Here is a 27,134-nt window from a genome sequence, read left to right on the forward strand (position 1 = left end):
TCGATTGCATTTCCACCCCCCTTGCTTTGCCTTGCCCTGTCCTTGTGCCCTCAAACAAGACAAAACGCCCGTGTGACTCCAACATACAGCTGGACAGTCCGCCAAGCGTCACGGCCGTGATTGTCTTCACGCGAAGCAAGCTCTCTGTCTCGTTACATGTGCCCCGTCTCACTCGCCCTTGCCACTGCCACCTCTCTCCCGGGCGTCACGCTGTTGCTGCTGCTGGGCCTCGCGGCTCATCTTCTGCATTGGCTGTTAGTGAGTTGCAAGCGGAGGGTTGATAAAGGCTGGAATTGTTTCAAAACCCCCTCCGAGCTCTTCTCCTTTTGTCCTTAGAAACCTTCATCCAGGTAGCACGCATCCTTCTCCATCTTACACGCGCGCCAGACACAGGCGACACCCGCAGCAGCAAGTGATGCGAGCGGAGTGCCGAGCGAAAATACGAGGTAGGTAGGATAGGTAGATACAGACTCACCGCATTGTATCTTGCAGCATTGATAGACGAGCGCGTGTACCTAGATAGGCACGCAGGGAGCCGAACAGCCCGCTTCAACGTTAGATACCAGATACTAAACACATCACACACACACAGACACACACGCGCGCATGTTTCATGAAGGGAAACGGACGACGATGTGACATGACGTAACGGGGGCTTTGCAAAATAGCAACCAAGCCAGGCAGCTCTCACTCACGCAAGAAGCACGCAGGCCATAGTGAACGCCGCCAGCGGCGCAACAAGTTTCTAAATAGATATTGCGCCGGGCCAAGAAGGCAGGCACAGGGTTAGCACAGTGACAAAAGAAGGAAAACATCCACTCATTGTATATATATATATATAAATATGTATATCGTGATAGTTGCGTTTCAAAGAGTTGGGCTGTGTCCTTGGATCACGTCGGTAGGCGCCTTTCATTAGAAGAAAGAAAAACAGAACATAATTACATACCCGTGGATTGACACTAGGCCCGGCCATTGCTCTCCTCCTTTACTAGTCTGCACGCGCGGGCTGGACACATGTATACTTAAGGGTATGTGCTGTTTCGACAAGATGCAAGCTCGGTGGTGCAGGTAGGTATCTGTCTGATCGATTGGTTGGGGTGGTGCGGTGTGATGGGGTATAAGTCCGGGGCGTTGAATGGGTGCCCAACCTGAGCATTTACATTCTGGGGGGCTGTTTGGCGCCTCGGCTTCCAGGCTTGGATTATTACGTCCATACATACAACGCTGTATGGTATTGCAACACCGAATGATGAATAACCAACTAAGTACTATCCTAAATTCCTAATGCATCTCTTTATTTTGTTCCAATTCTTACAATATATTGGCTAATTTTTACAATATCCACTCACCAAGTCAAATGTGCGACGGCATCACCCGCCAGTCGATCCCCTGACAGTGCTCACAACACTGCAATGAGAATTCCCACAAGGGAGATAGATCTACGGATGTATCAACGAAGATGTTTTGCTTGTGTGCTTGCTTGCCCGCCTTTCTGGCTAACGCCGTACGCAAAAACCAACTAAATAAGGTACTTTGCTGCCTGTCTACCTGGTGCGCTATGCCTTGAAACCAACAACCTCGAATAGCTTTGGGGTATCGCATCGCACAAAGCACCTGACCTAGTACTCGGAACACACACGACAGCCCTTCAACCCCTCGATATTATGTTCATGCCGGTGCTCCCTACTCTTTCCGCGCAGAGTCTCGGGGTATATCTGCCGTGCCTGTATCCCCCCGACCACATGTCAATCGCCCCACGGCCAAGAGACCAGCCGGCATTTGCCGAGATCCCCATCGCGCCAAACAGCCAATCAACCATGTCTTGAAACGCATGCTGGTATTGGCGGGCGGTGGAACGACGTCTAAAGTAGAAACACGCAATGTGCGAGGAATAATCCCTGCCATTCTCTATGCTGCGCCTCAGAAATTCGGGTGCTCGAGTTGGTACTGTAGCTTCTCCTGGCCGCGGGCTCGCGTTTGGTTGAGCTGTCGCATTGCATACTCATATGTGAGCATGGTGACTGTCGCCGCCGGCACGGCCCGCATCATGTTGGTGCCCATGCCCGCGTAGAAAGCCCTCCAGCCCTCCTCATGGAGGATGGTGCGGAAGGTCATGACGACGCCCCTATACTTCGGCGTCTGGCGTTGTTGCTTCTGGACTTGTTCTTGCGGCTGGGATGGCCCCCCTTGGGAGCCCTGCTCGGCCGCGGCCCCTCCAAGACCCTGCATGTACTCTTGGCCAGGTATTGGCCGTCGCTGCGTCTGCAGCCGTGTGCGGATCACCTCGTGAGGGTATGTGGCGCTGCTGGCGAGGATTTTGGAAAGAATAGAGGCCGACAAGATGCCAAACCAGTGCGCCTTTTCGTCTTGGCCGGCAATGGGCGCTACCCCCATGGCCCTCCCTGTGAACTTTAGTTTGAGATATTCGTACGCGGGAAACTGGACCGCAACGTGAGTGAGGCCGAGGAGGGCCGGCGTAAGGCCCGAGTAGAACGAGAGGATGCCCTCGGAGCTATACATTTTGCGTGCCGCATCCAGTGTCGACCTGTAGTGCCACGGCGCGTGGAGGGTTGGCCGGGACGTTGGTGTGTTGGAGCCTTTAGGATGCAAGAAAATTTTTTGTCTGCTGTGACGGCCTGACTGTGACATTAACCTAGTTTTGATGACCCATATCGGGTTTGTGGCGATAGTACTGCTGGCACCAGCTATGATGGACGACCAGAAGTTGACCACAAACGAGTTTTCTGGACAAATTCAAGTTAGCACCCGGCTATCATGTTCCTCTTAGTAGGGACGGGGAGAGTCGAGCCGGCACCTACGCTGATATTGTCCCAGCCATATCTTGCTCTTGTTGTAGATGGTGAACCACACAGCCCAGGTCGGTAGATACCCTAATATTATGGGACCAAGACCTCTGTACATTCCACGCAGACCCTCCTCCTTCCATATTACCCTCCCCGTGCCGAGCAAGCCCTCGTAAACCTTGGCCTGCCCCCCTCGCAGGCCCTTTTCAGCTGCGGAAAAGCCCCCTTGGGCCTGTAGCTTGGTCTTGATCACGTCCAGCGGGCACGTGACGACACCTGACGTGAAGCCTCCTATTGCGCCAGAGAGCGCATTGAACTGGGAATCAGAGGCATTGATGGCCCAGCGCTCGACAAGCGTGAGGCGGTTCGGGTCGAGCATTGTCTCGGGGGGTGGCGCTCCCGCGGGGGTTGCGCCTCTGGGAAGAGCTTCCCTTGTCGGGTTGGGATATGATTTCGGTGCTTGGGGCGAGGCCACAAGGTGTGGCTCGTCGAGAGACATGCCTCGTCCAGAAAATCGACTTTGCGCGGGTCGGGGGTCAGACGATGGCGTTGGCAGAGAGATTCGACAAGCCGTTGGTCTCTTTTCCTCGTTTCTCCCACGCAGCCGCACACGCAGACGCACACGCCCAGACACACAAACCCCCACTCTTCCAGCCTCAGCCTGGGCCTCTGGGTCGAGAAAGTTACTCTAGGATCAGGTATTGCTGGTTTGCCCGTCGTCACGAGGTGCGGGGAAAGATGCCGCGGAGGAGGTCAGCGGCCCTGAACTGCTCCTAGTAATCGTTGCCGTCCATGCGCTTTAGCTCGTGAATGCTGCTGTTTTAGAGCCGGGCGGAAGGGTTACCCGTAGTTGGGCTCGCACGCTGGAGGCGAGGGTGGTGGAGGGGAAGTTGGCCTCGCGTTCTGAGAATCGTGAGGAGTGGAAATGACGGAGTGCGCCAAGAAACCGATAGCAGCGGCGCCGGTGAGTACCGACCGACAGGATGCGCAGTGCTACCACAGTGGTTGGCCCGCTAAATGGCGCCTGTCTACCCAATCGCTAGCAATCCTGGGCTGGAGGCAGAATTATGTCACCGCTGTACCGCAGGTACATGTACATGTGTAAAAAGTGAAATGGATGGCCAGTCCAGAATGCGCGGGTTCGGTTTCCAGACGAGGGATAGGCACAGCACCGAGGTGGATGGCCCCTCGTTGTTGGAGGTGCTCTGCACGGATACGGATAGGTACGGATAGCCGACCTCGGTCTTCAGGGCTCTAAAGAAAATCTGCCGGTCCGGAGCCCACAAGTTCCCAGGTTGTCATCTCATCTGATTCCCGAGCCTCCCGATGTCTCTGTCGAGCGAGTCTATTGAAATTTTGCTCTTGTTGGTTTCGAATCTCCAAAACTCCGACGGAGCCTGTGAAACTTGGGACTTCCCTGTGAAAGCAGATTTGGAGCGTTATCATGCATGTTATCAGCGGCGTACAGATCTTGGCGGACATTACCTCATAGCTCGCCCCCACAGGCACCTGCCTGGTTGGCCCATGTCCGCTCCAAAAGTTGCCACCTTTTTAGCCTCAGGCATCCAGGAGTCAAAGTCAGGCACGAGCTACTGGAGCTAGTGTGTTTTTCGGCAGAGCTCCGGACGTGCCTACGTCTGACTTCGCGGCAATTTGGCAACGCAGACAGATAAACCTCAATTGAAGCTGTCCCACCTCCCCGGAAACCCACCGAGAGAGCCGAAAACTGCCCGCCATGTCTCTAGCCCCCTTCATCAGCAAGCGGCCTTGGCTGGTCAAGATGCTGCAGCCCCTGGCGCAGATGTACGTCAACCAGGCCGGCTACCGCAAGATGGGTCTCCGGTGAGTTTCGCTTCCCAGTCGCCAACTCTGCTACCGCCATTGCGGCTGCCCCCCGTGCGCCCCCGCTGACCCCGTCCGCGTCGATGGCTGACCCCCCGTAACAGCACCGACGATCTCATCTCGGAGGAGAACGAGACGGTGCTCAAGGCGCTGAGCCGCCTGCCGCCCCGCGAGAGCTACGACCGCATCTACCGCATCCGCCGCGCCCAGCAGCTCAGCATGCAGCAGAAGATCCTGCCCAAGGCGGAATGGACCAAGCCCGAGGAGGATGTCGAGTACCTTGGTCCGATATTGCGGGAGGTTGAGGCCGAGGAGAAGGAGCGCGCGGCGCTGGATACCCTGACAATTGCCAAGAAGCACTGAGTCTCGATGTTTTGTTTAGGGGGGTAGTTGAGGCTTGCGTGCTGGGCGGGCGGAATGAAGAGGAGGACCGCAACTCGCAGCACAAACCAATGTACATTTACAGGAGACGAAGGTTGCGCTTTCAAGACCTTAGACGTTTGTTGCGGGTGAGGGCCATTGCTTACAAAGTCGAGCAGCAATGTTGTGTGTATAGCCTCTAGGGGCATCCGTTCCATCAATTAGAACCCCGATCGCCGTTTTCCCAGCTCAAGATTGCCCAGGTGACAGTCGCGTATCCTACACCTTCAGGAGAAGAAGGGGAGTTGCAATTGACTTAGCTCTTTTGAGCATCGAGACTTTACAATGTCTATATCAACCCGCCAGAGTGTCGATAGGAGCGACGGCGGATCTCGTACTCACGTAAACCAACATCAAGTTATACACGAGGCAAATACCTGAGTAAATCATTTATATCCTATCTTTTATTTTCTTCGAAGCTGTCTTGACACCGCAGTGAAGAAACTCTACAAGTCTGTAGCTACCACAATGACGCAGCCACCTAATCCCAGCAATTATTTATCTTTTGAATCTAGGATTGCCGTGTTCCTTCCCCCCGTGTTTCCTAATGATCCATGTCTAGTAGAAGAGTATCTCCCTACCCACTCACTGCCTACAAGACGCCTAAGGCACGTCCGCACACAGGCATAGTCCAATCCCCGAATGTTTGTTGGTGTAGTACCTAGATACTTGCTTGCAAATAGTAAAGATCACAGCGGGGTATACCGGCTAGTAAAAGCCTTTGATAGGTAGGTATTTCTAAGATAGAAAATAGCCTCTATAGAACAATTAAGTACGAAGTCGGTAGTGTATACGCAGAAGATAGCTGCATAATTCGAACCGACAAGTTGTTCTGCACGGTGACTAAAGGACCACTGGCTGGAAGCGAGGAAGATTCTATAATAGGGATCCTAATAACAGCTACCTCGCTCAGCGAACCACCTTCAGAGCGAGCCGTAAGTTATCAAGGCCTTTCAGAGTTCCCCACTAAGTAACAAACATTCAAAGATTGGATTGTATGTACATACAAGAGACACGAACTAGAGTAAGTACATTACTACACAAAATCAAGCACATCAGGACTGAGTGACAGACTAAAACAGAGCAGATCCGGCCAGTCGGGATATCTACCTCCAAATAACCATCTATCGTTAATGAATTAATCCCTTCATACGTTTAGACTTCAAAAATCCCAACCCGTTTGGACAGCCCGCCAATCGTGAAAGAAAAACGCAATGAAAGAACCGCTCAGCTAATCTAATAAGAGAAATCCCGCCAGTGAAAATATGTGAGAACCCCCTCCTCCCGGTATTAGATCGTAACGCAGAACGCGAGATATGGGCCCTCCAAGCATAAACATGGAAATGCTCCCCGGACAAGAAAGAGAGAGCGAGAAACAGGCGAATAGGCAGGTGGCTTGAGAAAAAACATGGCCCAGACAAGGGCAGACTTTGGTATCTCTGTGCTAAATTTAGCCCGTCTGCGAAGATGCTCTCTGGTGGCTAGGCTTGATTAGCTTGCCTAAAAAAAAAAAAAACCTGAACAAGAAAAATAATAATCCGACAGAGATAATAAATGAACAAAAATAGAAAATCCAGGGTGAGAAAAAGTAAGAAAAATTCCCTTCCAATTTCACTCCCGACCTCACCCCAAAAACGCCATAGTCTGTGTCTTTTCCCATTTCGCTCTCATCTCTTTAAAAAAAAAGGTAGCAGCCGAAACATGAGTGATCTGGTTATGTGTATCGTAGGCCTTCGTACAAGCAGCACCCTGCGTTCCCAACCGCACAGAGTGATCGATTTCCGCGAAATCGATAAAAAGCTGCGCGTCCTCCAACGGCGCATACAAGAACTAAAACAAAGAGTTATTACGGCGCGCCGCTAACGGTAGCCAAAAATTAAACCAAGGGCTTGGTTTTCTATGCGTTACCGCCCTTCTCTTCCGTGTCGATGTGCCACACGACGTAGTTGGGCAAGCCGTAGACTTCATAGCCTGCCCTCTTGGCCATTTTTGCGAAGCCCTCTGTCTCGGCCTGGTTCTCAAAGGCATAACACGGGAAGTTGATACCTAGCTCTCGTGTCAGCGCAAGAGTCCGTGCATCAGAACCTCAGAAATGAGGTAGTAGCAAGAAACATACCTGATCTGTGGACGTCTGCCTTGACAAGAATGTTAACGCCACCAATACCATCAAGCTCAATCTCTTTGTGCTTGTCGTCGTGCCAGTTGCCCATTTTGGCCATGTAGAGCCGGCCAGTGTCGTATTGCTTGTAGCCTGGAAAGAAAAGTGTCAGCCGTGCCAGGCTCATGAAAGTGGTCAGCACATCAAATAACACACCCTCGGCAAGGACCACGTCTTTCCCAAGACTCGCGGCTAGTTTTAGGCCTTGCTCAGACTCGACCCACGAGTTATAGTCGACTGTTGACTGGTTAGCCAAGTTCATGCATTACCACATATCGAGCTGATACTCACATCTTCCTTCAATATCGCGTCCTTTTTCGTACCGATGGAACCAGACATCTGCGTGATTGTTGTTAGCCGCACCCATAACAAGATGGGGGTAGGCGAGACACTGCGAGGATTACATACTTGGCACGAGAATGTCCCGATTGTGCTCCATGAACTCCTCGAGGATTTGAGGGGCGCTGTCCTGGATGTCCACATCTCTCCAGTATACCCAGGAATGGTCGGACTTAAGTGCCGTCGCCAAGAGGTAGTTCCGCGCCTTGCCCATTGCTTTCCGGCGCGGCCCTTGGGCCTCAAACGAGTGCCGGTCCTTGACGTCCTGGCTGAGCGTGAACCCAAAGTCCTTCTCGACCACTAAAACGCTTCTGAAAGCCGTGTTGTCTGGGCGCTTTTGGATCCGCTCGAGCTCGGCACCAAGTACCGCGAGGGTGTCGTCGGAGGTGTCGCCGACTAGAAAGGCGAGGTCAATCAGGTCGTGGGGGTAGGTGAGCTGGACAAGCAGCTCAAAGTATTTGGAGAGAAAGCGGGAGGCATCCTTGAGGGGGGTGAGAATGAGAACCCGTTCGCGGTTGGTGACGCCCTTGGGCGTCGACTTGATCGGGTTCAGGTCGGCGTGCGTGATGGACGGGGACTTGACTTCAACGGGGGCGTGGTGGTTCCAGAGGGCGGGCGTGTTGTGATGGGCGTTCCAGGCCACTTGCTCGTTTAGTGTCATGTCCATGGGGGATTTTGAGGGCCCCCAGCAGTAGAAACTGTGATCAGTGGAAACATGACAGGTTAGTAATCTTGATCATAGGTACGGTACTAGGTGTGCGTGCACAGGCGGGAAACGGAAGGGCGAGGAAGAGGACAACCGACTTTTGCATCTCTGACGCAGAGGATCTGATGCCACGCCATAGTAATAATGTGATGCCTGCAACGACGAGAAATAGAAGAACCCGAGTCCTCATCAAGAAGACCCATATCGCCCTAGTAGGTGGTAGGTTTGCCCGTGCAGCTTTCCAGCTGACGCCGCCCTTAGGGAGAAGCATTGTCGAGGTCACCGGGTGGCCCTCGGCACCACCCTAGATGATCAATAGCAAGTAGGTGAGATCAAAGAATCCTCCCGCCGTCCCTTTGTGCTCGGATACAATGCGACGAGTGCCAATCGACGGGATTTCCGTGAGACCGTGGGACCGTGGGACCGTCCGGGACGGGCTCGTGGGCCACAGCGACGTACGACGGGAATGGGGGACGCGAAAATTCTCCGCGCGCCGCGAGGAGCTGACAAGAAACTGCCGTCGTATATACCCGTATCCGCGGTACCGGGTGCAGAGGAGCGTTGCGGCTTTTCTCGTTCACGTCGTCTGCCGTCGCGTTTCGTTTGGTGATGGCATGGAGGTTTGTTCAAGGAATGAGAGCAAATGTGAGATCCTCGTGCTGGCAGGCTTGAATGCTGTGGCAGGAGCTGTACTACAGGACTGGGGTGCCTTATCCGTAGTACCCTAGGTACGCTATAATTCGATAGGAAAGCGTCTAATGGCTCGCCATTCGCTAAAAAGGGGGCCACCCACGCCCCATATTGCGCAGCCCGCTTTAGATTCCAGGTTTGGATTGCAACCCGTCTCCAGAATCTAGACAAGTCCCATCTCGCTAATCTACGGAAATTCCAAGGAATGACTCGGCGTTGGCGTGTGAGACTCGATACGACGGCATTGTAGGCACTACAATATGCTTATTTATCCTTCATTTTCTTTCTTCGTCGTAACATCAATTCGTGTGAAAAACGTCAGGCCACGGCGGCCGACAAGGATGACGAGATTTCAATTACTTTGTAAAATTTAAGGTCGAAATCCGAGCTGACAGACAGCCAATTTCGATTACGCTAACATGATTACCTGGTATGCAATACATCGGACTCTTGGACAATGATCACAGGCATTAACTCTTTCTTCACTCACATCCGACATTCAAAAGCGAACAGCTCCTGACGGTCAAACTCGGCAATATATTCGTTGGTACCAACTCCGCCCCGGGGGCTCGGAACACGCGTAAATACACGTCAGGACTGCGGGTTAGGGTAAACAGTGTCCCCCTTTGCTTCTTCCCCCCCAATCGAAGCGCCCCTGTTTTCGTGTTACACCGTTGGTAAGTGCCCTTATCACCAACCGCATACCGTATCAAGATGCAAATACGGTCGGTCAGTGACTGCAAATATGTGTTGGTCTTAAAAATACATGCTTGTTTGATTGAGGTCGACTTTCATGCGAGCAGACTCGTTACCTACTTTAGCACTCCCATGGAGAGATGGCTAGTGTCAATACTGTTGGATACCAGTCTCTTACAATTACTCACAACTCAGTATTAGGCTCCAACTCTCAACATGTAGTTAATATTTTTCTAGTTTTCTTCTCTTATTTTTCCTGTGTCCGTCGGATCATTTTTTCGTCTCGAAAGCCACTCTGGCGCAGCCCTCTCATGTCACTTCCTGCCTGGGCCTTCTAGCCCTGCTAAGTGACTTCGATGATCTGGAGGTCAGATCCCTGCGGACTGATGGTCTGGGTGATCCTGAATTGTCTTTCCGTTCCCTCCACCAAGCTGCGCCAGTCGTCTTCGTCTCGCTCCTTGCCATTGAGCAGCCGCCACATGAGCAGATCGAAGTAACGCTGATGCGCTCTTGATACTTGCTGACAGTGTTGGGTGCAGAAAGGGCCTGTTCGTTGAGAACGATGCGGGTTCCCGGCTTCAGCGCCGGAATCAGATTCTGGAGGATCTGACAGCAGTACTTGTCGCTCCAGTCGTGCATAATATAGCGAAGGATAAAGATGTCGGCGCCCTTGACGGGCTACTCGGTGAAGAAGTCGTGGGCCTGGAACTCGACCCTGGGGTTTTTGTCTTTAGGGGCCTCGGCAATGACTTCGGGCAGATCCTGGACTAGAAATCTGAACGAGGGCAGCCGCTCGGCAAGTGCGAGAGCTATGATGTCAGTAGAGCCCCCCTGACGATGCCCCAGCGGCCCAGTCGTAGTTGTCAAGAATGAAATCCATCTTCAAGCCGTGCCCGGAAGCAATAAAATTCATGCAGTCACGGAAGCGCCCAACCATTTCGGGGTCCTTGGCCAATTCCGGCCAATATGGCAGCTCGGTTCCCATGGTGATGTTGAAGCCTGTTTGGGTCGGCTCCTGCGAGCCGGGCCAGCGCTCTATGGCCTTGGTAAGGCCGGGTCCCGCTGCCCATATGTTCTCACAGAATAGCTCGAGGGTCTCGCGGAGGAAGGAGACGGTGGCAATGGCGCGAGACTGAGCCGAGTGGCCGATGGTTTCTTTAGTAGGTTCGGTAAAGATTCCATTGGTGATGGCCTGCCGAATGATGCGCCGGGCATCGGCTTCCTCGAGCTTAGCGGCCACGGCCATCTGCGGTATTGTGGTCGTGGTGTCCAGGGGGAAGGTGTGGGCGAGCTTGAATTTGGGCACCGCATCTACGCTGATCATGTAGCTTGACTAAATATGGCCATATTAGCTACACTACTGACGGCAGCCTCCTCAGGGCAGCTCACACAGGCGAAGAATTATTATATACTGACCTTGCTCTGGAGTTCATAAAAATTTGTGCCCACGGGCCCCATGAGAAGTGTCTGTAGCTCCTCAGCAGCCACAGCTGCAGCCATCTGTACTGCTGATATATGCTCGGGCAGCTCCAGCACCGGCGGCCAAGACTCATCAAATGACGGCGTGGCATGTTGTGGCTGGCAAGGTACTGATCAAAGGTGGCGGCATGCTCCTAGATGAGGGAGGCGAGCTCCATAATTCTGCTTGAGGGCGCCATCATGGACGAATGTTTGTGTTCAAAATACTTAGTAATTTCCGAGACTCAGCAGTTCAGTGCAGCTATGATGATGGTTCATTTATACCCATTATGCCAGGCTATAGCTTAGCGCAGGAGTAGGAATACAAGATTCGGCATGTTTCTTATCCCAACCGAGTACATATACGCGTAAGGATACGCAGAGCGACATGAGAGCCCTCGAGCTTTCAACATGTTGAATCACTTCGCCGATATACCTTCCAATGTGCTAGAACTAGACCGCCGGTGGGTTGGTAGGTTAGGTCAGGTAGTGGATCCTACCGCCGGTCCCTCACCCCGAGTCGGCCGAGTCGGCCTAGAGTCCGCGTACGGGGGGTTGGCACGCGGTAAGGAAAGATTTAGGGTGAGTGAACCTAGGGCTTCGAAGTCAGATTCTAAACAAAAGCATAGGACTTTATGACATACATGCGTTGGCCTCTTTAGATGATTGGACGAGGCCGGCGTCAACACGCACGATGTCGATGCTTTACCCTGTGGCAAGAGCACGATCTGCACTAAGGTACAAGGAAATTTCTAGTCATCCAATGATGAGGAATTCCGCTCGATCCGTGGAGAGGCGGAATTCCACCTGTGGCGAGGCGGCAAGAGCAACTACCTGCAAAATTGGGCACATATTCCTACCACTGTTGCGGCTTGCACACCACATTTTCGCATGTAGTTGCAGAGTTGGGTTAGACCAACGTTGAATGGCGATTAAGACAGACTTGACTGGTGAGCTCATACTAGAAATTGCTCCAAATCAGACGTGGGCAGATACAGTGCCCTGAGATGAGATACCTTACCTACCTAAGTAGAGTCAGTATAGAAGTGCTGGTGATGTAAGGTATAGGCTGAACGGCCACTTGAGTCTGGGAAGTAAAACGGCGACTGTCACCGGGCATAGAGAGCAACCACGACGAGCATAAGGAAGGTAGCTAGACTAGAGTCTCGGAGACCAGCGCTGATCGTACTTAGTAGTGTACAGTTATGTCAAAATGTGAGAAACAAAATTCGTAGCGTTATCGTCAGACGGGCACGTTCCTCTCAGAGATTCTCACGTGAGCAGGCGATCGCGCCTAAACTCAACTGGGACATGGCGTCTGACGGGCGCGTCTCACTTGGGGAAGTCGTAGCCCGCCGCTCTGCTGCCTCCAAGTTCCCGTGCATGGAAGTCTCGTTGCATGATTTGTCACGCGGCACGCAAGCACTAGAATTTCCCTCTCCGCCATTTCTGTCTCTACACGGTGCCTTGTCTGTGCTTCAACATTACTTCAATTGCGATTCTGCGTCTTGATCTTCTCGCCTCGCATTTGGCGCATCTCATCATCAAGGCAGTCTGAAAACTCTCTAAGATGGCATCCCGCAGATCTGCCCGGCTCAGTGCTCTTGTCAGTAGCACTGTCTTAGCTGACGCGCTGCCTCCGTCGGCCCTTCCCGCCGTGCGGAAGAGGAAGGCGCCTGCCAAAGACCCGGCACCTCCCCCCGCGCCTGCCGAAGAGGAAGCGCCCTCGACTCCTCCAAGACGCCGGGCCCGTAAGAATAATCAGGAGCTCCCTGCAACTCCGACCCCCAATGCCGTGGGTCTTATGGCTGAGAAGACCCAGGTGAACAGGTCAACCCCTGTGAAAAAGCCCAAGTCCGCGGCCATCAGTCGCCTGGCGGACCCAAACAAAACGAACGCCCCCCTTTTCTCCCCAAAGACGTCGCGCATCGTTGCCTCCAGGCCGGCCGATGCCGCGTCGCCGTCTAAAGCGCCAACGGGGAGCTCTAAGGCCCCAAGGACGACGACTGAAAACATACTCGAAGAAGCCTGCGCTCACCTCATCAAGGTTGACGAGCGCATGCGGTCACTCATTGAGAACCATCACTGTCGCCTGTTCTCATCCGAGGGGTTGTCCGAAGAGATTGATCCTTTTGAGGCACTTGCCAGCGGCATCATCTCTCAGCAGGTGAGCGGTGCGGCTGCAAAGGCCATTAAGGGCCGCTTCGTCGCCCTGTTCAGCGATGGGAGCGAGGTGCCACAAGAAATCATGAGTACTGGCTCCTCCTCCTCGGGCCGACGGCGATTTCCACATCCCTCGCAGGTCGCGCCCACGCCGCTTGAAACGCTCCGGACTGCCGGTCTCTCACAGCGGAAGGCCGAGTACATAATTGGCCTCGCTGAGAAATTTGACTCGGGGGAGCTGTCGGCGCAAATGCTCGCAGACGCGCCCTACGAGGAAATCGTCGAGAAATTGATCGCCGTGCGCGGTCTCGGGCGCTGGAGCGTCGAGATGTTTGCCTGCTTCGGCCTCAAGCGCATGGACGTCTTCTCGCTGGGCGATCTTGGCGTCCAACGTGGCATGGCGGCCTTTGTCAGGAGGGACATTGCAAAGCTAAAGGCCAAGGGCGGCAAGTGGAAATATATGAGCGAGAAGGAAATGGAGGAGATCAGTGACAGGTTCAAACCCTATCGGAGTCTCTTCATGTGGTACATGTGGAGGGTTGAGGAGACGGACGTTAGCACGATGGAATGAGCCACGACCGCATCTCATCTTTGAGGTCTTTCGTTGGTATGTGGTTCGGCGTGATTATTGCAGCTGATATCCACCATTGATGTTCACCAAGGTAACGAAACCTAGACATGATAGATAACGTGATAGCTTGTCTCTTGTAAGGGCTATCAATAATTCTAACAAGAAGTCCAGCAGTTCTCCTATACCTGCCTACAAACGGGACTGGTCTGAATGATCTCCTGCCATTGATGAATTCACGGCGGTGAGTCCGGAAATAACGATACGATGGTCTGTAAACCAAGACCGACTATGGAAGACCGTTTTAGACCATTTTAGCCCTATCAAGTCACTTGCTTCTTTGCAGTGAATCTAATAAGAGCCGGCATTTAGAGTGCAGAAGACAAGAGAAAAAAAACAAGGTTTTTAAACAATGCAATTATACAGCCCAGCTGGTCACAAAGCGTGACGCGTCGTCCATGGCATCATGTGTTTCAAGCGGCCCGCGGAATATTACCCGTTGAAACAACACGAGGAAGAACTTGGCGGAGCGTTTCAAGGCTTTCAGCCGCGCCAGAAAAGACAGAGCACCCAGCAAGGAAAACGGGAGAATTGACACGTGCTCAGGAAGAGTGCGGTCCCCAGAAAGTGGAAAAAAGGAAGAAAAACTGGGATTTAGCCTTCTCCTCGTGCGTAGGGAGGCAAATTTCAAAATTATCGCCATTAGCTGTGGGAAAACGACGACCACGCGTGACTAACATAGAGGAAAAAAACTCCACTCTGAAACCCCACTCCCATTCAGCTTGGATCGATCACTGGAGATCGTGATCTGGCTAACGAAGAGGCTCAACCTTGTCGCTGGCGGAGTTCTGATCTTAATGTAGTATTTAGACCTCGGAATGACTACACACGGCCTCCATCCTGTACCAAAATAGCTCTGCAGAGATGGACCCTTTTTTTCTTTCTCTTTTTTCTCCATTTTCATGCCATAGCCCTCTGTCTAGTGCTTGTTGTCACACACACGCGCGCACCCCACAGACTTCAGAGAGAACAGGCCTTGCGGCTCGCCACCCACCTTGTTCGTCGCAAGCGTCGATGGCCGATGACGGGCCTGCGGCACGGACGGCAGGTCGGACGCACAGTTGCACACCTCAACCGTTTCGCTTGCCTTCTTGGCGCCGCCAGGACCAAGCTCTGCTATTTGTTGTAGCTGCACAGATGGAGAGCTGTTGGCATTGTTGGTGTTGGCGTTGGCTTTGTTGCCTCCTCTCGTGCTACTCGTGGCTATGCTCACAGACTCTGCGCTAAGACGCCTGTCAAGGCGCAGCTAAGATCTTGTAAAGGGGGCAACGCTCGTTGGTGAGGGGCGAGGATGATAAACACTCGCGAGAAGAATACATGAAAACACACTATAGTTGTGATATCCTATGAGATTAGAGTTTCGGACTCGGGAACGCCTAGCAAAATTCTATCTTAAAGAGTTGTCCTTGAGCGCTTCGCTATTCTCGGCGTTTCACACGTCACTGTTTTTCATCCGGACAAGACTTAAGATTCGCGAGGGCCCGATAGGGAGGGACGTGAGGGTGGCCATGGCCAGACCCAGCGGTCTGCGGGCCCAGCGGCAGCCATCGCATCGCATCGTCCCCCCAGCAGCCCAGGCGGCCTGCCTGTTGGTCGTCCCTGGGGGAGCTGAAAGGGGGTGGGCGTAGCTGATAAAACACCCTTAGATTCAATTTGAGCTCTAGACCTATCGAGAAACATCAAAAAGCCTGTGGCGGCCACTGGCGGGTGATAACGTGCAGCATTAGTGGCATGGCGCAGATAATGTTTCCGCAGGCCTCAGGCGGAGTGGGACAATTGACGATCAACACTATTCCGTAAAGACAGTACATACACGTGCTGCGCAAGCCTACAAGGAGTACGGAAAATGAAAACACGAGGTAGGTTACCGGGGCTCCCGGGGAGAGTTTGGGTTTCCAGAATCAGAGGATGTTGTTGCCGTGGCAGACGAAACTTGAAAGTCGATCCAATGCGTGCGTGGAAGATCTTCGATTGTCGGATTTCGCTCAAATGTAACCGTTTTCATGCATTTCTCAGATCGCCCGAGAGACACGAAAGAAAAAGCGGGCCTCAAAGAGCAGCGCAGGATTGGCCAATTTGGCAAGCACATTCTGAATTTCAGTGCAAAGGAATAGTGGGGGCACCAAAAGCCGAACAATCTGTCGGATCGACATCCCCTCGTGGATGCCCGCCGAGCCTTCGCTAGGATTCTGTCTTGTTTTTTTCTTCTCTTTTCGTCCGTATTCTCGTGTTGCTCCAAGTGCCAATCACAGCAACAAGCATCGGAAGCAAACAGGGCGTGTTTCTATTCCGAGAGGACCCTGGGATTGCTGGGCTCCCGCCCGCCGCCCTTTCCTCACTCCCCGCCGCGTGCTAGGAGCCTACGTCATGACCCATGCCGCTTGTAAAACGGTCTAGGGATCGAGGACCACCTCAGTTGGGCCCCGGGGAGAGGGCACATGCACGCACTGTCTGTGGCAGAGTCCCGATTGCCGCCGCCTAAGCAACCTTGAAGGGCTGCTGCACCGCAGCGCAAACAACACCACTGCAGTGGGGAGACATCGCCGTACACTAAAAGCCGATACGTCATGCTCCGTGTCCGTACTCCGTGAGCCTAAGAAATGTATGCAGTTGCATGTATGCAGTGATGCACATAATGTAGCTCGCTCAACCAGCTCTACCAACGCCAAACTCTGGACTATTTGTACGTGTACGTAGAATAGACGTGCCCGCAATCTGCAGGACACAAGTAGCCTACCTGTTCCACGGGTTGGCCGATGGGAATTCCCACGAGCTTCAATGCTAGCCCCTTCCCAGAGTGTGTTGTAAAGGCGTGCGGCGTAGCTAGCGAACATGAGACATCGCTGCCGCCGCCGTCGACCACGGAAGGAAGCAGTAGCCTGCGAAATGTGCCATCGGGGGATGCTGTGTTCATTGTTCAAACTTCAAGCATGGAACCTGAAAGATGTAGAGGTTTATTATAATCGCTGCCGAGCTAAAAAAAAAAAAAAAAAAAAAAAAAAAAAAAAACAAAGAGCCATGGGCCAATTTCGCCAACAGAGATTTGTACCCAAACCAGCCAAGCGGGCTCAAAGCGGCGTTCGGCCGAGTTTGGAAGCTGCAGAAGACTGCTGCGCGGACTTCCAGGGCAGCCTGGGTGAATTCAAGGAATCCCTGGGCCCGTGGACTGACACGCGCATATTCACAATTGCGTGTCGCTGCGTCCACACCCTCATTTCGGCATTTTACGACTGAGCCTGGCCCGCTGAATTGGCTGATAGCGCCAGGTATGCAGGTTATTAGTTAAGGTTCTGCGTATTGTTGCGCCCTGCCCGAAAGAGACTGGATGGAGGGTCAAGGTGATGGCATTTGAGACGGGCAACAACTGCCACGTCTACAGTAGTCTGGGGCCGGGCTTTTTGGTCTTTCGTCTGTCCTGGGAGGTGCCCAGTCGACGAGCTCTGTGTCGCCGAGCTCGTAACGTGTGGCGCTGCTGCCGTGGCTCGGTGCCCGGTTGAAAATGAAACCCGACTCCTGCCTCCTGCCAAGCCCTTGATTGCTGAAGACTGGCCCTGGTCCAAGATTGATGCATGGGTAGTTGCCGGACCAGTCAGACTTCAGTGGACGTTGGCTGCCACCCACAGGCTCTCAGGCTCTGCGTATCCGCAAAGCACCCCACTCCACCTGCACGGTCGGGCAGGGGCGTGCCCGCAGCGAAACAACAACTTAGCTCCAGTGATCCAATTACCCCCTTCTGCTGAGGTGGTCCCGTCTTTTTTCTGCCCCCTTGAACCTCTCCCTCAAGCCACACTGCTCTCCTTCCCGTTTTACACCATTTTTCTTGTCGTTGTTCGATTTCGATTCCATACATTCGTTACTGTCCATATTGCGTCCGCCGTGCTTACCACCAAGCTCCGGACTTCACCAGCTTTCCCATCTAGACAGCACCGAGCTCTTCAACGCAGTACCACAAGTGATCCGGACTATCCGCGTCGCGTCTTTGCCCCGGGCAGAGAGATTGTGAGCGCAGCCCCCCAGAGGTTGCTTCACGCGAGGCATTCCGACATCCAACCACACAATTGAGCAAGAGGTGAGTTCAATCGAGACTTGATTTTGCTGTAGCGTCAGTTTTGGAAAGCGGGCAGGCCCTAGGGAGCTCTTTCCACCTCTACACACACTTCACATTCCCTCCCTTGCCCACTTCGGACCTCGTCGACTTCCTCGGCGCCCACAAACCAGCCGCTGGCCTCGTCGACCCGATCGACTACGAAGTCAATCTACCGCACCAGTCCCGCCTTCCTACGTTCTGCAGCCACGAGGGAACAGTTGGACCCGAGACAAGCAAAGGCGGGCAATACATCAGCCGTTTTTGGTGTTTGACATCTTGGGAATCCGGTTGTCGGTAACCTGTCAACACAAACTCGAACCATCATCAATTTTTGGACCGGCTTTTGGCCACGACAAACCCCCGACTTGTAGAAATATCACTTCATTCGAGTTTCCATTGCCATATCACTGCCCGTCCGCCAATTTTATTCATCCTTCACGAACAGCCGGCCCGCCTTTCGCTGCCCGGCTCCCGCTTAGGTCGCAAAAGACTTAGCCGTTAACATTGCTTCCAGGTCAACTCGACAGCTCCCGTCACCATGCTTGTCAAGTATCTGCTCCCGACCCTTGCAGCGGTCGGCTCAGTCGCCGGTGAGTGTTTCACGCAGTTAATCCTTGGCTTGTGGTCCTGCTCGGATCATTTGGACTGACATCGATGACCTTTAGCCCAATCCGGTGTATGCACTACCACGGCAACCATCAACAGCCAGGCCGAGGCTACCCAGCTTGCTAGCTGCAGAAGCATTAAGGGATCCGTCGTCATCGCACCCGGTGCTGGCCCCGACATTGATATCTCTGGTCCTTCGGAAATCACGGGCGACCTCACCATCATTAACAATGGCGGTATCGGTTCGCTCACTGCCAACGATTTGACCAAGATTGGCGGCACCTTCCTAGCTCGAAACGTCACCAAGCTCGGCACACTGGCGTTCCCTAAGCTCGGAAGCGTCCAGTCTCTCAACTGGCAGTCGCTGAACAACCTGGATACGCTGAAAATCGCGTTGACCCAGGCCGTAAATGTTACGATCAGCGACACATTCTTGCGAAGCCTGGATGGCATCGACCTCACTAGCGTCGCCTCCCTGGACATCAACAACAACAAGCGCCTTACGTCGTTCGTTTCGTCCCTCGCCAACCTCAGTAACACTCTCACTATCAATGCGAACGGTCTCGAGCTGGCCGTCGCGTTGGACAAGCTGATCTGGATTGCCAACATGCAAATTTCCAACGTGACCAGCTTCTCGGTCTCGGCTCTGAAGGTTGTCAACAGCTCCGCCCGCTTTGATTCCAACTACTTCGAGACGTTCAGTGCTCCCAACCTCACGCAGACCACGACCAATGACATCTCGTTCGTTGGCAACGCCAAGCTCAAGAACATCACCTTGCCCCAGCTGACAAGCATCGGTGGTGCCCTCTTGATTGCCAACAACACCGCCCTCGGAAAGGTTAATGGCTTCCCGCAGCTGGCCAACATCAACGGTGCGGTGAAGATGAGGGGCAACTTCACAACGTAGGTCGCATTATTCTATATATATTACGTCTCCTCGCTAACATTGAATCACTTAGCGTCGAGTTCCCTAGCCTGGACGTTGTCAAGGGTGCTTTTGACATTTCCAGTACTGCCAACATCGACGACACCTGCAAGAACTTTGCGAAGCAGGCTCCTACCACCCAGGGTGGCAACAACGACATCCAGGGCAAATACTCGTGCACCAGCGACAATGCCGATGCCAACTCGGATACTAGCAGCACCACCGGTGGATCTGGCAGTGGCTCTAACAGCGGCAGTGGAAACGGTAACGGTAGCGACACCAACAAGAACAGCGCTGCCCGTCTTACCGGGACTACGGCTGCCCTTGTTCTGGCTGCTCTGGTCGCCTTCCAGGCATTGTAAGGAGGAAAGTCGATGTGTCGCGACGTTGATGCTTAGCGGGATAAGAACCGCGAGTCGATACTCTGTTGGTCACTGCATAGAGACGACCAAGTCCAGGGCTCGATCTCATCCATTCCCTCTTCTCTTTATCACGATGAACCGACGGAGTTGATGTTCCGTTTATTTGCGGCCGCAGGCCGAAAACCATATGGACACCCATACTTCCTACAGGGGACCGCTAGACTTAATAACTCTTTACCCAATGCTGTTTTCAGAAGACCTCATCTCCCTTGGCTTGCCACTCTTTTTCGTGATGCACGCACCACCTGTTTGGGAAAGGTTGGACAAGACCACGGGACAACGCGGGCGGACTGATGTAAGGAATAAGCCTTACCGGCTGTATCGTGGCTGTGGCATGTCGAGGCGGGCTGGTGCGGTGTGCAACGACTATTTAATATCAGTCTCTCCCTGGTTGGGGGCCTGAAGAGGGAAGAGCGGAGTCTGGTCAACTTGATATTTGGACAGGGGGCTTCTTTTTGGACGTTGCGTGATGGGCGGGAACAGTCGTTGAACTACTTTTAATTAATGGTGGCATGGAGAGGGAGGCGGGCTTTGAGCAGCCCCCTTGGTTTGTGTTACATAGCGCGTCGTTTTTCGTTTGTAACATTTTCCTTTTTGTTTCTTCTAAGTTTAAGGTTATATGAGAAACCTCGCAATTATTCTATCTGGTGCCTTGAGTCGATTTGTGAATGACTTGGGTCGTGTACGGATATTCTCTCTCCGTATGTTGCTAACCTAGTTGCGTCGGCTTCCTTGAATTCTCGCTTCTTGACCAGGGTAAGCTGCTATGAGTGTATACAATGTGCCCCGTCAACAGTGTCAGTTTCATATGGCTGGCCTCTATGGCCGCGAGTACCAAGCTATATTATACTGTGCTTTGAACCCACTATGAATGAGGTCCCCCAGCGAGTGTTGAAGACAGAAAGATGAAAATAACCTCCCTAATGACAATGCTGTGTGGTTAGACTGCTTATCTATTTTCTCAGAGGTTGGGCTCATACCGCGCGTTTATAACCATCATCTATTATCTTATCCAAAAGTCTATTGTCTAGCCAGACCTGCCCAATAGACAGGAAGGCAAAGCCAATTCAAGCGTTTGCTCTGCTCTCGGCGTTGCTGACTGCACAAAACATGTACCCGGAGCTACGGATGTGTACTTCGTACCTCACCTTCCTATAACAGGAATAAACACGGGAGGTGGATTCCATTTCGAAGAAAACATGTAAACTCAACTTTGCCATATGGCATGGTATGGTATGGAATATGATGGCAGTAGGAGTAGCTGGGTGAGATAGTCTCTCGATGAACGTCCTTGTGATCAAGATAGTTATCTCTGCAGGCGTCTTGGCCGTGCCCCCCTACCTCTCCAGTGGGTTAGTACTCGAGATAAACAACAGAACTGGAATGCAGCATTGAGGGAAGCAGACAAACACCTCTATACTGTGAGAAGACTGGCGATTTCCAGCTCTTGGGTTTGAATTCACAATTTAACGGGGCAAGGAAGAGGGACAAGATTAGAAAAGTGAGTACCCTAGACCCTACAAGAGGCGGGTGACGCCTTTACCAGTTTATCATATTGTTTTATTTTTATTTTTATACTATAATAATCAACGCCTTGCACGTACTACTTGTAGACGCCGTTCTCGAAGCTGTCGGCGTCGAAGAACTTGGCCACGATAGCGTTGCCGTTGAAGATGCGGCCCTGCAGGGCGTTGACGGCGCGCAGGGCCGAGACCTGGTCGGTGAACTTGATGAAGACCTGCCTGTCGGCCCGGTCGATGAACAGGCGCTCGACGCGGCCGTACTTCTCGCCGCACTCCTCGCCAATCTCCTGGCCGAGGCCGGCCTCGATCTCGTGGGCGAGGTCGGGCATGCCTTCGAGCATGTTCCGGAGCACGATGACCTGGCTCGTCTTGCCGAACGCGGTATCCTCGTCTTTCTTCTTGGGCTGCGCGTTCTTCGCCGCGATAATCTTGCCCCGCCCGCCGGGCCCCACGAACCCTCCGCCCTCGGAGTCGGGCCGCCTCTTCTGCTTCTCAACCTGCACCCGCAGCGCCGATGTCATGCCGCCTTCGTCGGCGCCTAGCCCCAACCCATCTTTCCAGCCGTACTTCACCATGAACCGCTTGGCGAAGCCGGCCTGGCCGGGCCGGCTGGAACGGGCCGGCTGTGCATCGCCATCCCTCTCTGCACTGTTGCCACTATCTGAGCCACGGCGCGCTGGCGGTGGAGGTGGCGGTGGAGGTGGCGGTATGGCATTGTAGTTTACTTCATCATCATCATCATCATCAAGGTCCATGGCATCGTCGTCACTGGGGGGCTGTGGCCCTGCAGGGACTTGGTACCGGACGGGTGCTCGTGAGATTGTCGCCGCATCGACAGGTGCCGGTGGCTGGCTGACTGCTGGGGGGCCGAGTGGCTTTGCCATGCCCGACAACGCTAGGCGACGGGCATATGCGTCGTCGCCAGTGGCATCTTCGAGCATAGCTTTCGCCACTAGTGCTGGCGACGGCCGGCGAGGTGGAGAGAGCGGCGGGGGCGCGAAAGTCAGAGATACTGGAGGAGCAAACTGATCTTTGACGGTGGGAAAAAGGGGCTAGGTTAGCAATAGAAAAAACAGCAGAGGAACGACGGACGTCAACTTACTTTCCAACTGCCGCCCTCGATGACCAGCGTCTTCCTCATCGTCGCTGTTCATCTCGCTGCTGTAGCTCGCCGAGCGCCGCTCGCGCCGGCGGTGGGCATACAGGACTTTCTTCCAGTCCTGGACCTCGCGGATGCGCTCGTCGCTGCGCAGGTACTGCTCCATGTTAGTGGGCCGCGCGGGGTCGTATATATCATCCCAGTTGGTCTCGGCCGAGCCGTTCTCGTCCAACTTCTTCTTCTTCTTGCGGCGGCCACCGCGTGCGCGCTTCTCCTCGGCCGCTGCCGCTGCGTAGAAGGAATCGTCGTTCTCTGTGGCCGTCCAGTCGGCTAGGGTCCGTTGCGACGGCGCGGCAGTTGTGTTGCTGCCGGCGGCAGTCGTGCCACTAGACGCAGAGGCGGCAGAGACAGCGGGGGCCGCAGCCGCAGTAGGGATGAGCGTCTTGGGAAGCAATCCGATTTTGATTTTGTTGCCTGTCTGCTTGGCTTGGGGTCGAATAATGGGCTGGAGGAGGAGGGCTAGAAAGTGTTAGCTTTTGTTGTTCCATTGAAGTGGAAAGCGGAAAAATGAGAGGCATGGCACACACCTGGATCTATGGGCTTCTTTGCTGGGGGAGCGTTGGTGCTGCCATCAGCGCTCTGCTTGGGATCTCGCGATATCGAGGCGGCGCTATCACTGCTGGGGTCGAGCAGGTTCGCGTACAGCGACATGGACCCGCGCAGTGGCGGCGGGGGAGGCGGCCCTGACATGGCGACGGTGGTGCGAATTGCTCGCTGTTGCTGGAAAGAGAGCACCGGGTGTCTGGGGAGTCAACTCTGTGCGATTAGAGAAAGAAACGTAGAAAAGGGTTCATGCTTCAATCCGTCTCGCTTAAGTTTGGTCTCAGCCTTGTTCGCGAGGCGGAAGTATATAGAAGAGCTTCTGGGGCGTGTCAGTGGCATGGTAGGTATTGGAGGTGGGGCAAGCTTGTAACCAAGGCAAGGTTAGCGCGGTACATATTAAACCCTAACCCTATACATACCTATTCATTCTCAATGCTCTAGCTCGAGCTTCAACGGGCCCCTTAATGACGATACGGTAATGTTCAGTGCGAGTCCAGAGTTTCCTTGATTCGACTCGCCACCCTACCACCACCGCCACCACCACCAGTGATGTAGCGAATATATGCTCCCATAACCAAAGACCAATGTAGAACGGCCACTTCTCAGGACCTCGAGAATAACGATAACCCGCATATCTAGATGCCACAACGTATATACAGTACACATTTCTTTTTATTTATCAAACATAACAGTCATTACCGCTTCGCTTAAGCCGCCTCAGTATTTCCTCTCCTTTGGCAGCTTCTTTGCCTCGAGGGCCTCGACGTCCTTCTTGTCGTAGTAGTGGGCGCCGAACTCGGACAGCCACTTGGCCTCGATGGGGATGACGGAGCGCACGTACTCGCGCGACGTGACGACGAGCTCGTGGTAGATGATGACTTTTGGCGGCGGGTCGATAGACTTGATGACGCTGCTGGGGTGGACGTAGACGGTCATGGCCGTCTTGAGCGTGCGGTAGCCGTCGCCGCCGCGGTTGAGGCGCGCCGCGTTGAGGAAGAAGGCCGACGTCAGCGCCCGCAGCACCGGCTGGATGTTGGACACGCCGCCGCATGATCCCAGGTCGCCGTCGAGCACGCGCTCGCATAGCTTGGCGAGCTGGTCGCGCACGTCCCGCGCCCGCGTCAGCGACCGCTGCGTCAAAAAGTTCTCCTTGGCCCAGATGGGCGAGTAGTCCGACTCGACCCACTGGTTGTATACGTTGAGCAGCGTCAGGTGGTCGCCGCCCTCCTTGACCGTGAACCGCGCCCGCGCGCTATCCGCGTGCACCTTCTTGTCCTTGGGCCGGAAGAAGAGCGTCGCCATCTCGCCGAGCGTCGACACAATCGTCAGCACCTCCTCCACGCACCCCTCCTGCATCCCCGCGATCAGCGCCTTGGCCAGCATGGGCTCCGCCGGGAACTCCCCCATCTGCCGCCCCACCCGCGTCAGCGCCCCGGCGCTGTTGAGCGCTCCGAGCGCGTAGAGCATGTTGAGCGACTTGATCAGCAGCTCCGTCGGCGGCGGGTCGAGGAAGTCGAACCCGAGGAGGTCGTCGATCCCGAGCGCCTTGAGCTGCAGCACTACGCTCGACAGAGACGTCCGCTGGATTTCGGGCGTCGGCGACTCGTCCATCTCGGACAGGTAGGCATGCTTGGTGTAGAGGCGGAAGCACTTGCCCGGCCGTACACGACCGGCGCGGCCCATACGCTGGTTTGCTGCTGCCCTCGAGCATGGCACGACGGCGAGCGTCGACTGGCCCGTCGTCCCCACCGGAGAGAATGTGTTTTCTTTGACGTAGCCGCAGTCTATGACGTAGACTATGCCGTCGATGGTAAGGGACGTTTCTGCAATGTTTGTTGAAAAGACGACCTTGCGCGCCTTGGGCGGTGTGGGTTCAAAGATTTTGGCCTGCAGCTCCGACGGCATGTTGGCGTAGATGGGGAGCGCGACGATCTCGGGGACTCGGCTCCCCAGCTTGCGCTTGATCTCCTCGACGCGCTCACAGGCCCGGTCGATTTCTTCCTGGCCAGTCAGAAAGACCAAGATGCCGCCCTCTGGCTGGGACGCGTGTATCTGGAAGACGGTGACCAGGGCGGCCTCGAGATAGTTGGCCTCTGGGTTCTGGCTGTAGTATACGTCGACGGGATGCACGCGGCCGGGCACGTTGAAGATGGGGGCGTCGTCAAAGTAGCTGCTGAACTTTTCGGCGTTGAGGGTTGCAGAAGAGATGATTAGCTTCAGCTCTGGCCGGGCGCGCGTGAGATCCTTGATCAGTGCCAGGAGGATGTCGGTATGGACGGTTCTCTCGTGGGCCTCGTCGATCATGATGGCCGAGTAGCCATCCAGTGTCGGGGACGCGACCATCTCCCTGAGCAGCATGCCGTCGGTCATGTACTTGAGGATGGTCTTGTCGTTAGTACAGTCTTCGAAGCGGATCGAGTACCCGACCTCGTGCCCGACCTTGACGCCCATCTCGTCGGCGACACGGGCGGCGACGCTCATGGCAGCGACTCGACGCGGCTGGGTGCATGCAATCTTTTGGCCGCCGTCGGTGAAGCCGGCCTCGTGCAGGTACTGTGGGATCTGCGTCGTCTTTCCCGAGCCCGTCTCGCCCACCAGGATGAGGACCTGGAACTCCTTGATGGCGTCTAGAAAGGCGCCGCGATAGGCATAGACGGGCAGGCTCTTGCGCACGTCTTGGATGCTTCTGGCCGCCCTTTCGGCCTCGTCGATGCGTGCAGCCAAGATCCTCTGCTCCTGCGTCATGCCATCACTGGGCTGGGCCTGCCTGTTGGCGGCGTCGCGCACAAAGGTGATGGCGTCCTCGTCGAGCAGGAAGTCGTACTCGCCGCCGTCTTCGCGCTCGCGGCTCTGGATCTGCGACTTGGCCTTGACTGTCTGCTCGCGCTCCCACTCTTCGTACTCGGTCACGAGCTTCTCGTTACCGAACTCGTCGCGCTCGACGTGGCGCATGTAGAGGGCGTTTTCCTTCTTCTTGCTGTCGGCGCCGTACTGGTCGGGCAGGCGGTAGCCGTCCTGGTAGTCGTCAATGCGCGCCCTCTCCTCGGCCAGCCGCAGGATCTCGCGGTTCTTGGCGAACTCGGCCTTTTCCCTCTCCGACAGCCGCACGCCCGATTTCAGCTCAGCCGTCTCCTCTGCTACCTGTTTCCGCAACAGGGCGAGCTTCTCCGACTCTCGTTTAGCTAGGTAGTCCTGCCGAGACTTGAGACGTAGGTCTGTCATTTTAGGGTCTTCGCGCTGGGAATCGTGGCCGCCACCACTACCACTGCTGCGACTTGGCCTCGAGCTCTCGGCGTCTTTTTTGCTGTCGCTTTTGCTGCCGGCGGGGCGGCGCGGGGACCTGGATCTTGACTTCGACTTTGACCGGCGTCGGGGTACGTTGGCTTCGTCGTCGTGGCGCCTGGACTTGTGGCGTCGCGGAGACAGAGAGCGGTCGCGGGGCGATCTGTCGTGCTTCCGCTCTTTTTTGTCTTTTTTGTCTTTTCGGTCTTTTCGGTCTTTGCGATCGCGTCTATCGACTGTTGCAGGCGCTAAGGCGTCGTCGTCGTCCATAGGCACAAACGCATACCGTTTGGACGCCATCTTCGAATGAAGAGAAGACCCTAGCGGGCCGCCGAGTGCGGTTGTTCCGCAATTCTTTCCCTTTTTCAACAGTTTCTATTGTCTCCTGAGGATGTTGTTGTTGTACACCACGGCGCTGCGTTTTCTGCCTGCCGATCGACTGTAACCGTGGTCACGATGCGATGCAAGTCAAGATCCACCGCTTTTGGAAATCCCTATCTTATCGACATGTATAAGCTAGCCGGGATTATTCCCCCCTGTTCCCATCAATTGAAGCTTGATATTTATTATGTCAGCCGCAGCGGCGTTTGGAGTCTCCGATTGGCCCAAGGGCCCGGTAGCCTGTCCGACAGCCAATGATGCTTCCGGCTTTGTAGGAGCGTAGCTTTGTCGAAATCCGT

The 27,134-nt window shown here is 54.4% G+C and overlaps 8 protein-coding genes across 8 annotated transcripts; 3 read left to right on the top strand and 5 right to left on the bottom strand.

Annotated features, from left to right (window-relative positions):
- Positions 1–24: 24 nt before the first annotated feature.
- B0T26DRAFT_111413 (uncharacterized protein) lies at positions 25–1,444 on the bottom strand. Its single transcript, XM_060433281.1, has 4 exons — positions 950–1,444; positions 696–768; positions 476–515; positions 25–243 (listed from the first exon to the last, which is right to left on the bottom strand). The coding sequence occupies exons 1-4, from the start codon at positions 1,219–1,221 to the stop codon at positions 206–208; spliced, it is 423 nt and encodes a 140-aa protein (XP_060299851.1). The 5' UTR covers positions 1,222–1,444; the 3' UTR covers positions 25–205.
- Positions 1,445–1,923: 479 nt separating this feature from the next.
- B0T26DRAFT_637810 (mitochondrial carrier domain-containing protein) lies at positions 1,924–3,186 on the bottom strand (the record flags this gene model as incomplete). The annotated part of the gene is made up of 2 exons (XM_060436962.1): positions 1,924–2,747; positions 2,823–3,186. 2 exons carry the CDS (start codon positions 3,184–3,186, stop codon positions 1,924–1,926), a joined length of 1,188 nt encoding a protein of 395 aa, XP_060299852.1.
- A 1,014-nt stretch (positions 3,187–4,200) lies between these two features.
- Positions 4,201–5,438, top strand: B0T26DRAFT_692606 (cytochrome b-c1 complex subunit 7). The gene is made up of 2 exons (XM_060441169.1): positions 4,201–4,649; positions 4,754–5,438. The coding sequence occupies exons 1-2, from the start codon at positions 4,543–4,545 to the stop codon at positions 5,010–5,012; spliced, it is 366 nt and encodes a 121-aa protein (XP_060299853.1). The 5' UTR covers positions 4,201–4,542; the 3' UTR covers positions 5,013–5,438.
- Positions 5,439–6,966: 1,528 nt separating this feature from the next.
- Positions 6,967–8,543, bottom strand: B0T26DRAFT_636716 (Anp1-domain-containing protein; the record flags this gene model as incomplete). Its single annotated transcript, XM_060436858.1, has 6 exons — positions 6,967–7,115; positions 7,186–7,320; positions 7,384–7,464; positions 7,519–7,566; positions 7,636–8,264; positions 8,371–8,543. The coding sequence occupies 6 exons, from the start codon at positions 8,541–8,543 to the stop codon at positions 6,967–6,969; spliced, it is 1,215 nt and encodes a 404-aa protein (XP_060299854.1).
- Positions 8,544–10,001: 1,458 nt separating this feature from the next.
- Positions 10,002–11,246, bottom strand: B0T26DRAFT_868384 (uncharacterized protein; the record flags this gene model as incomplete). The annotated part of the gene is made up of 5 exons (XM_060447864.1): positions 11,075–11,246; positions 10,495–10,991; positions 10,341–10,433; positions 10,184–10,283; positions 10,002–10,115 (listed from the first exon to the last, which is right to left on the bottom strand). Exons 1-5 carry the CDS (start codon positions 11,156–11,158, stop codon positions 10,002–10,004), a joined length of 888 nt encoding a protein of 295 aa, XP_060299855.1. The 5' UTR covers positions 11,159–11,246.
- A 1,348-nt stretch (positions 11,247–12,594) lies between these two features.
- On the top strand, positions 12,595–14,058 carry B0T26DRAFT_111742 (DNA glycosylase). The gene has a single exon (XM_060433282.1). The coding sequence runs from the start codon at positions 12,687–12,689 to the stop codon at positions 13,848–13,850; it is 1,164 nt and encodes a 387-aa protein (XP_060299856.1). The 5' UTR covers positions 12,595–12,686; the 3' UTR covers positions 13,851–14,058.
- A 4,474-nt stretch (positions 14,059–18,532) lies between these two features.
- Positions 18,533–19,887, top strand: B0T26DRAFT_638993 (uncharacterized protein; the record flags this gene model as incomplete). The annotated part of the gene is made up of 3 exons (XM_060437097.1): positions 18,533–18,584; positions 18,660–19,503; positions 19,560–19,887. 3 exons carry the CDS (start codon positions 18,533–18,535, stop codon positions 19,885–19,887), a joined length of 1,224 nt encoding a protein of 407 aa, XP_060299857.1.
- Positions 19,888–21,550: 1,663 nt separating this feature from the next.
- Positions 21,551–26,754, bottom strand: B0T26DRAFT_737827 (P-loop containing nucleoside triphosphate hydrolase protein; the record flags this gene model as incomplete). Its single annotated transcript, XM_060443513.1, has 5 exons — positions 21,551–22,500; positions 22,573–23,088; positions 23,157–23,343; positions 23,938–26,512; positions 26,579–26,754. The coding sequence occupies 5 exons, from the start codon at positions 26,752–26,754 to the stop codon at positions 21,551–21,553; spliced, it is 4,404 nt and encodes a 1,467-aa protein (XP_060299858.1).
- Positions 26,755–27,134: the final 380 nt, after the last annotated feature.

This window comes from Lasiosphaeria miniovina (genome assembly GCF_030549165.1).
Source record: "Lasiosphaeria miniovina strain SMH2392-1A chromosome Unknown B0T26scaffold_2, whole genome shotgun sequence".
In the NCBI taxonomy this organism is placed as follows: Eukaryota; Fungi; Ascomycota; class Sordariomycetes; order Sordariales; family Lasiosphaeriaceae; genus Lasiosphaeria; species Lasiosphaeria miniovina.

Bases quoted from the DNA above. Each gene is read 5' to 3' on its own strand.
- B0T26DRAFT_111413 (XM_060433281.1), bottom strand. From the start codon at position 1,221: ATGTATGGACGTAATAATCCAAGCCTGGAAGCCGAGGCGCCAAACAGC. The intron at 516-695 runs GTGAGTGAGAGC...GTGCCTATCTAG, and splicing joins ATGGCCTGCGTGCTTCTTGC to GTACACGCGCTCGTCTATCA. The intron at 244-475 runs GTGAGTCTGTAT...CAGCCAATGCAG, and splicing joins ATGCTGCAAGATACAATGCG to AAGATGAGCCGCGAGGCCCA.
- B0T26DRAFT_692606 (XM_060441169.1), top strand. From the start codon at position 4,543: ATGTCTCTAGCCCCCTTCATCAGCAAGCGGCCTTGGCTGGTCAAGATG. The intron at 4,650-4,753 runs GTGAGTTTCGCT...CCCCCGTAACAG, and splicing joins TACCGCAAGATGGGTCTCCG to CACCGACGATCTCATCTCGG.
- B0T26DRAFT_111742 (XM_060433282.1), top strand. From the start codon at position 12,687: ATGGCATCCCGCAGATCTGCCCGGCTCAGTGCTCTTGTCAGTAGCACT.